The 13,069-nt window shown below is 33.4% G+C and overlaps 1 protein-coding gene across 1 annotated transcript; it reads left to right on the plus strand.

The window, feature by feature from the left end:
* Positions 1–609: 609 nt before the first annotated feature.
* LOC145957317 (uncharacterized) lies at positions 610–3,335 on the plus strand. Its single transcript, XM_083073551.1, has 2 exons — positions 610–649; positions 2,584–3,335. Exons 1-2 carry the CDS (start codon positions 610–612, stop codon positions 3,333–3,335), a joined length of 792 nt encoding a protein of 263 aa, XP_082929677.1.
* The last annotated feature ends 9,734 nt before the right edge of the window (positions 3,336–13,069 follow it).

Raw genomic sequence — 13,069 nt, forward strand, 5'->3', positions numbered from 1 at the left:
TTTAGTCTAGGTGCCAAAACCGTCCCTACTTAAAGTGTTTCTCCTACACATTGTAATCACTTTTGAATATATGAGATATCTGAATTGAATTCAGCCATTCAAGAGTCACCGAAATTCCAAGAGAGAGAGCTTTAGAGAGTGCCTTCAAAATTCCTTAGGAAAACCTAGTTTCCTTCCCTTTGAAGTGTGCAATCCCTTGTAGCTTGAGCTTGGATACTTCCTTCTATGGATTAGGTCTTCTAATCCGCAATTTCTCATCCATTTTGAGCTTCCATCCATTCGGTCTACATCTCCTTTGAAGAAGATCCGTGCCTAGAAGAAGCTTGGAGGAGTTCACATCTTCATTTCTCCTACTTCTTCTATCAAGAGTACATGCCTTACATACTATTCTTTTTCTACTACTACTATAGTATTTACATTGGTGGTGGAAATAAGTTTACAATAGGATTTGCATGATTTGCTAGTAGTAAAAAGAAAGTCACTATAATGGGTCCATCTATAATAGTGGGATTTTCTTGATTGGGAAAGAAAATGAATGAAGACAGTCCTATACCTTGGAACGTGACTGAGTTGGAGACAGCGTCTACACTCCAATTACCCCCAGGAAAAATGGCAGTGATAACTACTTTAAAAGGACCTGGAATGGCCGGTAGATCCATCTATTTTATGATATATTTAATTTTACCCAAAAAAAATAAGGAGTGAGAACACTTATCAGATGAATACAATTAATTAAATAAAGAACAAGATTTTCTATAGTAAACATAAAAATTAAATTTTTATTGTTATAATAAAATTTAAATTATTTTAATAGTGACTAGTTAGGATAAATGAGCATAATCATAATATCAACCAAATATCAAACAGGATATTTCACCATAAGTCCTTACTTATTTAAATCCTCAAGGTCGAACCGCCAACTACAAATAATTCAAACTTTATCTTCTATGACCATAGAACAATATTTATCTTCATAAATACATGAAGAAATAACAATAAGACGAGTCCAAGATATCACAACTATATTATAGTTGATTATAAAATATATTTACAATAAATATATTTACTTAAAAAGAATATATTAAGAGTACCAATGATATAAATAAAAAATGAAAATCATTATAAAATAATTAAACAATATAAAATATGAACACCTTAATAATTATTATGGATAAAAATAATCATAGGTTAAGTAAATAAATGAGATTAGGGACACCCCACTAAATAAATATACATAAAAAATAACATAAATAAATAAATATAGTAATATATAAAATTTTGAGGAGATAAAGTTGTCCTCCCCCTTACCTTAAGGAAAATGATATGACTTTGAGATATTCCAAAGTTGTATATTTCTTCCCTTTTTTTTTTTCTTTTCTTTCTTCCCACGTACTACTCTTTCTCTACGTAGACTCTTTCTTTTCTCTCAAATTTTTTTCGAGTTTCATGTGACGCTCACCTATGGCTATTTATACTAACATTTGTAATGATTACATTTTCATTAATTTAATTATTTATTGTGTATTTAGTTACCAGAAAACTATACCTTAGTGTATCTAGTTAGTAAGTGATAAACCTTATCTTGAGAAGGATAAGGTACGTACAGATTTTATCCGTAGTAATTATCATTTCATTGTTTTTTTAATAATTAATCATTCTTATTATTTATCTCTATATATATATATATAATTTAATATAATGACTTACATTAGACATTTACAATTTTAATACTAATAATTAAAATATTCTTCTAAAAGAATTATTAAATATTTCTAAAAGTATAAAAACCATAACTAAAAGAATTATAATAATTAATTATTAAATATTTCTATTTTAATTTGCTAAAAGTATAAAAACCATAATGTATCAAATTAAAACATCTATATTTATTTATATGATAACTAAAAATAATTATTATATAATTCTATTTTAGTTTAATTTTTTTAATGTATTGTAATTATATAAAATATTGTATTTATTCTCTATTTATTTTTAAAATATAATAACTAAAATTTTATACTACTATTTTAAGAATAGTATAATAATAACAAAGTTGAGAATATAGAATTAAAATTTAGGATATTACAAGTTTAGGTGGCAACACATATGGCTTAGTCATAATAGATGACTTTTCTAGATTTACATGGGTTGCATTTTTATCTGATAAAGAAAATGCTTTCAAAACCCTCAAAATTATTGCGAAAAAAATTCAAAATGAAAAGGATTTAAAAATCAAGTTTTTGAGAAGTGATCATGGTGGTGAATTTCAAAATAAAAATTTTTAAAAATTTTGTGAAAAACATAGGATAAGTCACAATTTTTCTACTCCTAGAACTCCACAACAAAATGAAAACGGAAAAATAGATCTCGAGTAGAGCTAGCAAGGGCCATGTTAAATGAAAATGATTTACCTAAATATTTTTGGGCCAATGCAGTAAAATATTGCATGCTATGTTCTAAATAGAATCGTGATAAAACCCCTTTTAAAGAAAATACCATATGAGTTTTACAAAGATAGAAAACCTAACATCTCACATTTTAAAGTATTTGGCTACAAGTGTTTTATTCTAAATAATGGCAAAGAAACTCTTGGAAAGTTTGATGCTAAGGCTGATGAAGATGTCTTTATTAGATACTCTACAACTAGCAAGGCATATAGGATCTTTAACAGGAGATCTTTAGTTGTAGAAGAATCCATTCATGTTAAATTTAATGAAACTAACCCCTTTAAGAAGGGAAGTTTGCTTAATGATGAGGATGCGACAAGTAATAGAAATATACAGCAAGAAGAGAAAAGACAAGAGCAACAACATCAACTTACATCAACTACTAGAACTCTTCTACCCAAAGAATGGAAGAAACCAAGAGATCTATTTCTGGACAACATCATAGGTGATATAGATAAGGGACTCTCTACTAGACATTCTCTTAATCTTTTCTGTGATGATATGGCATTTGTCTCTCAAGTTAAACCATCATGTGTTGAACATGCTTTAAAAGATGAACTTTGGCTAATGGCTATGCATGATGAATTGAATCAATTTAAGAGAAACAATGTATGGGACTTAATTCCCTCCAATAAAGATATGAATGTCATAGGAACCAAATGGGTGTTTAGAAATAAACTAAATGGGGATGGTGTAATAATTAAAAATAAAGCTAAACTAGTTGCTAAAGGTTATAGTCAACAAGAAGGAATAGATTATGATGAAACCTATGCACTGGTAGCTAGAATAGAAGTTGCAAGGCTTTTGCTTGCATTTGCATGTGTTTATGATTTCAAATTATATCAAATGGATGTCAAAAGTTCATTTTTTAAATGGCCTTATAGATGAAGAAGTGTAGGTATCCCAACCCCCTGGTTTTATTGATTGCAAACTGCCTAAACATGTATACAAGCTTAAGAAAGCATTGTATGGGCTTAAACAAGCTCCTAGACAATGGTATGAAAGGCTGAGCAAGTTTCTCTTGTCTCATGGCTTTCATAGAGGCAATGTTGACAAAACTCTTTTCATAAAGAGAGCCTCAAAAGATATTTTGTTAGACCAGGTTTATGTAGATGACATAGATCAACTAACACATCTCTTTGTGAGGAATTTGTCTCAAGTATGTAGGGCGAGTTTGATATGTTAATGATGGGAGAACTCAATTTCTTCTTAGGACTACATGGCAAACAAATGAAGAAAGGAATTTTTCTACATCAAACCAAATATAGAAAAAAACTACCAAAGAAGTTTGACATGGAGAATTATAAAACTTCAAACATCCCTATGTCCACTAACTATTATCTAGATAGTGATGTTGTAAGAAAGAAAGTATAAGAAGCAAGACATAGAGGAATCATTGGATCACTCTTATATCTCATAGTAAATAGACCGGATATAATTGATGGAATAACACTAAGGCCAAGAAGACCAAGAGGTGATATATTGAAGGAGGCAAGAGGAATGGGTTAGTGTTGAAAAACCATAGGAGGAGTAAGCCTACTTTTGGGCCTTAGCTCCTAAGTTTTTATAGCATTTATTTTTATTCCTATTTTTGCCCTTATCTTTAATTTCCTATTTTACCCTTGTATTTTGGGGTATCTTAGTCATAGGATTTATTTTCTTTTGTATTTCCCATTTTACCCTTGTATTATGGGGTGTTTTAGATCATAGGTTTTTAATTTTGGGCTAAGGTATTTAATTAGGGAGCTAGACACATTTTTGGTGGTGTTTGGACCTATTTTTGGACTTAGAAAGGCTTAGGCCCAAGTGGAGGGTAAAGGTTGCATGGTCTTATCATGCACCTAGATGTAGCCTAACTAAACCCAAAGATTCCATCCTTGGCCACCAAGTTGCATCTAGGGTTAATTTGGGTTTCATTTGGTGTGCATTTGGCACCCTAAATGCAACCCTAGATGCCTCCCACTCCTATAAATACCCTAGGCACCACACCTTGTAAATACTTTGGAAATTGAATATAAAGAGAGCATTTTTTCCTTTATATCATCCTTAGTCACCCTTGGCTAAATCCGGCCACCACCCATCCTATCTCCACCTTGAGAGCAAAACCCTAGAAGTGGCCTTCATCTACCTTGAAGTGAGCCAAACCCTAGAGTGCCCTCTCACACATTTCATCAAACACCTTCTACCCAACCTCCATTTTCTTCCATTCCATCATCATCCACCCTAAAACCTTGTGCCACCTTTGAAGAACTTGATCCTTGGAGTAGGCGTCCTCTTCCTTGCTCATCATCTCATGTTCATGCAAGTTAGGATGCCATCATATGGTATCTAGAGCCTTGGTTCTTCAAGGGTAACACTTTCATTGTCTCTACATATATTTGGTCATGTCATGTCATCCTTGTTTGTCTTCTAAGTGTGCTTAAATGAATCATCATAATTGCCATATTTTGATGATCCATAAATCTCCTTTCTTGTATTGATTCATATCATATCTTCCTTGTGAATCATCTTGGCATTTTAGGCTTTCATATTTAGGTTCTTACCTTTTTCTTTAAATTTTTGAGTTGCTGGAAATTTTGGGCTGCATGATATATTAATGCTTTTTATTTTTTTAATCCATCCGGTTTTGTCATAAGCTTGTCTCTTTGAACTACCTTGAAAGAAATTCCAAGTTTTTTATGCTTAGCCTTTGAAATGAACAAAAAATGACATGCATGCCACTTGTTTGATGAAATGGACGTGACTCCTTGATGTGCTTTAGAGAGTCAATCATGCATGCTAATTAGTTCTAGCATGTTCTACATTCCTAAAATATCATGTGTGATTAATTTCTTTGCATATACTTGCTTCAAAATTTTCGGCCACTTTGTGTAATCCTTGGTGCACTTGATATGCCTATGTTTTGTTTGATGTTTTGAGTATGAAAATAACTTTTATGTGCATATTTTTGCTGCTGGACATTGCACATTAAACCTTAAGAAAACACTCAAAACTTGTCTCATTAAGCCATTATAAGTCACTAAAAAGGATACTCCAAAAATTTGCTAACCAAACCAACAAACACAAGTGTAAAACCCAAGCAAAGGAAAGGTATAAACATTAAAAAAAAAAGGAGAATGGCTGGACTTTTGGGACAATAAAACCACACCTTAGCCAAGTATAAAAAGGAACAAAATCAAAAGAATCAAAGACAAAAGAAAAAGGGAACCTTTGCTAGACTTGTGGAGTTTTGGACCAAATTTTCATACCTTGGCACTTGGAGTTATTCTTGGACTTTTGGACAATTCTTATTGACTTTATGAGACATTTAATCAAACACATTAAGTGCATTACTTTCTTTTAAGCCTATTTGATAAATTCTATTCTAGTGCCATTCTAGGACTTATTCTTTTGTGTGCTTACCTTTCTTAATGTGCCTTAATTTTAGTTTTGTGTCTTCTTTCTACTCTTAAGTTTAACTTATCAATTCCACTTGAGTTTAGCCTTTTTAATTGTGCCTTTTTAGTTTTTCTTTCTTGGCCTCTTGTACTCTTGGGTTTTGGTTTCTTCTTGACCTAGGTGTGGAAAGCTTCTAAACACCACACACTTTCTTGGTGGATTGAGTGGAGGGGCTGTCCGATTTAAGTTCAAGGTTCTTTGGAGGATAAAAAAACCACTAAGATAGAAAACACCAAGGGGAGGACTAACTTGGGTGTTCATTGTGAAGGAAATCAAGTTGGAGACTTGAAGACTTAATTTTTCTTCTAAAAATTGTTTTTCTCTTGTGCAATTTTTTGGCCACTTGTAATTTTGGCCTTTGTTTTCATTGATTTTGGTTTGTAATTGGCCTCTTTAAACCAAGTAGTTTTTAGGGTAATTCGAGTAGTGCTTGTGGGAGTGGCTTGAATACCACCAAGGTCACTTAAAGCTCCCACCCTAGGGAATCCGACTAGCACATGCTTTTGTTACTTTCTTTGCATGCTTTAGTGCTTTGGTAGTATAATTGTTTAGGTATTTTAATTCAATTGTGTTCGTTTTAGAAGGATTCAATTTTCCTACTAGGGGGCCGTGCACACACACACCTAACTTTAGTACAAAAATTGTTTTGTAAGAAAAGTGTGAAAGGGCTTAGTGATTCCTACTTGATAAGGCTTGGTTTTTAAGTGATTCCTTGTAGTCCACCTCCCATTGATAGTTCAATTTGTACACTTAGGCTTTTTTTATACCAATCTTACATCTTTGAAAACCTTTTGTGAAAACCTTTTTATCACTCATTCTTTGTGAAAACCTTTTTTTTTCAACCTTTAGAAAATAACTTTGTGAAAACCTTTTTGATCAAAGATGAGTGATCATTCTAGTGTACATGGTCATAACTCTTGTAGTACTAGGTCTAGTGTTAGAGATGAGATTAGAGAGTTAAAAGAGTACATAAGAAAAAAAAAGAGGAACACATAAAAAGAGAGGAAGAAATTAGAAAAAGGGAAAAAGAAAATGATAGGAATAAGGAGGAAATAAAACAATTACTTGCAAAATTAGTTGATGGGAGAGAAACTAGTGGATCCAAACCTAGGATTGTTCCAACTAGATCTCAAATAGGCAAAGAAGTTAGAGTCCCTAGGAGTATGCATGAGGAAGAAAATACAACAAGAGAGGTAGAACTTAGAAGAAAAGAAAAAGAAAAGAAAATAGAAAAGAAAGAAAAAATAAAGAAAAGTATAGAAAAAGTTCAAGAGTGGTTAGAAAATGAAAAAAAACAACCAACACTCTTAGAGAAGAGTAAGGAGGATAATGTTTCTTCCAAAGGGCTTATGCTTGAAGAGAGTCACTTTCCCATTGAAAATGATTTAAAAAAGACTCTCTTCATTAATCAAGACCTTAACACTTTCTCTAACGTTGCCACTAGTCATGAAGTGGAGATTCAAAAACAAATCCTTTTTAAAGAAAAAGAATCTCAACTTCAAGATTTAGTGAAGAAGAAGTGGACTTCACTTAGTCCCACTTCTTGTGCTACTTCCTTGGTGGTGACCAAGGAAGATAAGCCTTCTTTCTTTAAGACTCTTTCTACTTTAATTATCCTCATAAAGCACCCAACTTTTGATTTTTATGATTTGTTGGATACATCTCATGGTGTCCTGTTTTCTATTTTTGATCTTGAGGGAAGTTCAAACTTATTTGAACTTAACTTGGTTATTTCCCTATAAGACAAACTTAGATTATATGAGTTTTATAGACTCCTCTTAACACCTTTTTCTCATATGTATCTAACAAATAATGCAATACAAAGTTGTTTAGGTAATTGTCTAGTTAAGTTTTCTTTATTTTCTAGTACATACCTAGGTCACTACATTGGGTACCTCCAACAAGATATTTTAGTTTTTAGGACTAATGCATTAGTGTGCTATAGTTTTAGTCTTTTTACCTTTTTAGGTTTTGGTTATACATCTAGACTTCACCATGGGGAGGATCCTATCTTTTGCATTAGAGAGTCTATTCCTTTTAGTTTAGACAATATTTTTAGCATTTTTAGTGGAACTCCTCTTAGGATACACTTTCCATTTCTATCATATATTGTCACCTTTAATTCCTATTTTTATGTTTTTGTTGGTCATGAGGCCCACCATGAAGAACCTCTTGATTTGAGGTCAAATCCTTTTCAAGAGGGAGGGAATGATGGAATAACACTAAGGCCAAGAAGACCAAGAGGTGATATATTGAAGGAGGCAAGAGGAATGAGTTAGTGTTGAAAAATCATAAGAGGAGTAAGCCTACTTTTGGGCCTTAGCTCCTAAGTTTTTATAGCATTTATTTTTATTCCTATTTTTGCCCTTATCTTTAATTTCCTATTTTACCCTTGTATTTTGGGGTATCTTAGTCATAGGATTTATTTTCTTTTGTATTTCCCATTTTACCCTTGTATTATGGGGTGTTTTAGATCATAGGTTTTTAATTTTGGGCTAAGGTATTTATATAGGGAGCTAGACACATTTTTGGTGGTGTTTGGACCTATTTTTGGACTTAGAAAGGCTTAGGCCCAAGTGGAGGGCAAAGGTTGCATGGTCTTATCATGCACCTAGATGTAGCCTAACTAAACCCAAAGATTCCATCCTTGGCCACCAAGTTGCATCTAGGGTTAATTTGGGTTTCATTTGGTGTGCATTTGGCACCCTAAATGCAACCCTAGATGCCTCCCACTCCTATAAATACCCTAGGCACCACACCTTGTAAATACTTTGGAAATTGAATATAAAGAGAGCATTTTTTCCTTTATATCATCCTTAGTCACCCTTGGCTAAATCCGGCCACCACCCATCCTATCTCCACCTTGAGAGCAAAACCCTAGAAGTGGCCTTCATCTACCTTGAAGTGAGCCAAACCCTAGAGTGCCCTCTCACACATTTCATCAAATACCTTCTACCCAACCTCCATTTTCTTCCATTCCATCATCATCCACCCTAAAACCTTGTGCCACCTTTGAAAAACTTGATCCTTGGAGTAGGCGTCCTCTTTCTTGCTCATCATCTTATGTTCATGCAAGTTAGGATGCCATCAATAATATTCAACGTGTGTGTATGTGCTAGATTCCAATCTGCACCTAAGGAATCACACTTGAAAGCTATGAAAAAGGTTATGAAGTATCTCAAAGGAACCCTCAATGTAGGATTGTGGTATCCTAAAGGTAAATCTCCTTCCTTAATTGGATTTTCTAACTCTGACTAGCGGTAAATGTCATTAGAGAGTGTCTTGTATCTTGGCATAGCAAGAAAGAAGCTTGTGTAGCACTTTCTACAGTTGAATCGAAATACATAGTGGCTGGAAGTTGTGCACAATCAATATGGATCAAACATCAACTTCAAGATTTGGATTGAAGCTGGATCACATTCCACTGAATTGCAATAATACAAGTGATATCAACATCTCAAAAAATCTGATTATGCATTCTAGAACAAAACATGTTGAAGTCCGACATCATTTTATAAGAGATCATGTGGAGAAAGGTGATTGTAATATTGAGTTTATTGATTCAAAGAATCAATTAGTTGATATATTCACAAAGACACTACCAAAGGAAAGGTTTTAGAAGCTTACAACAAATCTTGGTATCATTAGTGAGTATAATCTTGCCTAATCTCAATATATATATATAAATTTATATATATATATATATATATATATATATATATATTTGTGTATTTGATAATTATGTGAATCTTGTATGCAAACCATATATGTTTGATTGAAATATGCATGATATTTGATTGTTCATACTTAGGATCACACAATTACACTAGAAAATGATTATTTCTCTATAATAATCGATTACCACACGGGCTAACCGATTACCATTAAGAAAATAGGTGAAAATGGTCATGCTTCATCGAGATAATTGATTACTGCACTAAATAATCAATTACCTTGGTGATAGAAAGCTTACTCAGTTATATGTGCTTTAAGATAATCGATTATCACATATAGTAATCGATTACCCTACACCCAGGAAGCCAAAATCCCTTCTACTCTATTGAGATAATCGATTACCACAGATGATAATCGACTAACTGCGATGTAACTACTAAAAAACCCCTTATTTTTGAACCCTTTAACTTTAAATAAACTTTTAAAAACATAACCTTTCACTTCCAAACCATTTCTCTCACATTCTCACCCTTAAACCCTAACCTCAATCTCTCTAAAATCAAAACCCCTCTCTTGTGTGCTCTTAATTCAACACTGGAGAATCTTGGAAGAGGCAAAAAAGTGAAGCACAAAGTGAATCGAGATTACCCATAACTTTCAAAACCAACTCAAGGAGAATCCTCTACAAGAAGGAAGAGAAGAAAACTTTCTCCAGCTCAAACTAAGGAAGACTCTCCACACCACTGGTTTTCAACCAAGACTCAAGAGGAAACTTTCGACGAGTCATTTGCGTGCAAAGACCTCGTTCCACCAAAAGTATTCTACCCCTCTTGGATGAGAAAAGAAGGTTTTAATTTTCAAAACTTGTTATCTGCTCAAGGTTTAGATAAGTTTTTCAATCTGAATGGACTCCACTATCCAGACCTAGTTCGTGTATTTTACAACAATTTACATAAGGATGATGATTGTGTTGGTTTATGAAGTTAATGGTATAACCATTACTTTAATTGAGGATGTTTATGACAAGGTGGCTAGATTGAAAAATATTGGTATTATTCCAAATTTTGCTAATATGAAAGCAAAAGGATTTGAGATTAACAAGGATGTGTTTTTTGAAAGCATGTTAAGAGACATCTTTACTTGGGAAGCAAACAAGGTCGCAAAGAAAAGGAACAATAAGAAGGTAACATACAATGCTGGTGGTCTATTTACTGAAGATAGGCTACTACATTATTGTATTTCATGGGTTCTGGCTGCTAAGGGGAGTAAGCATGCTCAAATTAGTGAAGATGACATGATTCTCTTGGTTGCCTTTAAAAAAGAAATTAAAGTCAACTGGATTTATGTGTTGGAAGACATAATGCTGAAAACTAGAATACTTATGGACTACAAATGTCCTTATGCTCTGTTCATTAACAAAGTTCTTACTGATTACAAGGTACCTCTAATAAGTGAAGCTAAGGAAACAACAAGGGAAGCACATGATGTGAAGGATCGTGCTCTCAAGATGATGAAGTTAGTCAAGACTGCTAAAGAATGGAAGGCTAAACCCTAAACTTAGAAGTAACTCAAGAAGTTGAACCTAAGGAAGCAAAACCATTATCTGCATTTGAATTAACATTGCTAGCCAAGCTGAATGACATTAGGGAAACTCAAAGGTGTGACTACAGTGAGCTTAATGAACTTAGCGGAAAACACACAGAAGGGGGGTTGAATGTGTGTGAACGAAGGAGTTTTAAAAATGTTTCGTAAAGAGACTATTTTTTTGTCTAATGAGAATATTACTTTGAACACTTAAAATTGTGCACGATTGGCTTAGAAAAATATTTTTCAGTCTGATGGTTTATCGCTTGCTTGGAGAAGAGATTTCTTATTGATAAAAATTGTTTTTCTAAGTAGTGAGTTGAACAAATGTATTTTTCGTCTGAAAATAGTTATTGTAAAAGGATTTAATTAGTGGATGAACTTTATAGACTATGGCCAAGGCCAAGGAATCCAAGAGGTGATATCTTAAAAGAACCAAGAGGAATGAGATGATCTTAGGCAAAAAGGGTGACATTTAGCAATGCTTGAGGGTGTGACTAGTAATTGGGTCAGAACTGGGCTTAGGCAAAATTTTGCATATTAGACTCATTTTGCTCCTAATTTTTCATAGATTTGATTTAGCTAGGTCTCATCATCATATGATGAACTTAACTAAACCAAATCAAATATTTTTGAAATAAATCATGGAGCATTTTTGAGCCTTGGCCGCCTAGCCCATTCCTTTGTTCTTGGCCGGAATTTCTAGCTTCTCCTATAAGCTTTGAAGCTTGCCTTCCAAGCTTCTAAACCTTAGTAGGTTTGGCTGACCTTACCATGGTTCTTAAGTGAATCAAGGTTAGCTTCTCCTACAAGTTTTAGAAACCATGGATGGTTAGCTACACCTTACCATGGTTCCTAGTGAACCATGGTTAAGGTTAGCTTACACTACAAGCTACCTCTCCCTATATATTTGTAATCTTTCACTTGTATTCACTTTTGAACATTTTGAGAAATAGAAATCAGATTTCTTTCTCATTCAAGAGTCTTATAAACCGTAGAGAACTCTCTCTCTAAGGTTTCTATCAAAGTTTCTTCAAACTTTACCTTGGTTCCTCAAGCTTCCTTCACAAGCTAGGAAGTAACCGAACCTATTCCATTGCTTCTCCACCATTGGAGAATCCTCCAAGGTGATTCCGCCACCTCAAGGAGTTCTACCTCAAGAGTTCTTCGGTCCTTTGCATGGAAAACTTGAAGAATCAACTTTCTTCTCCAAGTGCTTCCATCAGTTTTGGTATCTAGAGTCTAGTGCTCTTGAGGTTTTGTGTTCTAACTTTTTGTATGAATCCGTGTTGTATCTTCCTTCTCCTATGTCTAAATATGTGTTTTCTGCATGGATCTAAATTTTCTAAAAGTTTTTTGATAGATCCTATATGTCACATAAGAAGAAATTGATTCATGTTTTTGCTTGTTCCTATTAATCCGTGAATCAATTGTTTTGTGCTTTAGGTTCCTATACTTGTGCGTTTTGCTTTTGTTTGAGTCTCTCCATTCTATAACATGTGTCCGTGATTGGACTTCATTCACATTGCATTAGTTTTATTTTTGAATCAATTGTTTTGTCATAGAAGTCATGTGTAGTCCTTTTCATGTTGAAAATTCCTAGACTAGCTTGTTGACCTAATTTTTTGTGTGTTGTTTGTGTCCGAAATTTTTTGTGTATTTTCTTATTGAATCTGAACCTTACCTATATGTTCTTTGGTTTTACATATTGAGTTCATGATTTGCTATTAGTTCTAGCAAATTTCTTAGAGTTAGGTTTCCTTTATGTCTTGTTAAAAGTTTGTCAAGAAAAATTGTTAAACACTAATTCCTATTAGGTTTCTTTGAGTCTTGTGTTGTGGCTGAAACTTTTAACACTTTTTAGGCACTTAAAACAGAGACAAAACAGAGGTGTTTGTGTTCTAAAAACATTAGAAAAACAAGAG

This window comes from Cajanus cajan, chromosome 4, assembly GCF_000230855.2.
Source record: "Cajanus cajan strain Asha chromosome 4, NIPB_CcT2T_4, whole genome shotgun sequence".
Lineage (NCBI taxonomy): Eukaryota > Viridiplantae > Streptophyta > Magnoliopsida > Fabales > Fabaceae > Cajanus > Cajanus cajan.

Bases quoted from the DNA above. Each gene is read 5' to 3' on its own strand.
- LOC145957317 (XM_083073551.1), top strand. From the start codon at position 610: ATGGCAGTGATAACTACTTTAAAAGGACCTGGAATGGCCG. The intron at 650-2,583 runs GTAGATCCATCT...ATAATGGCAAAG, and splicing joins AAAAGGACCTGGAATGGCCG to AAACTCTTGGAAAGTTTGAT.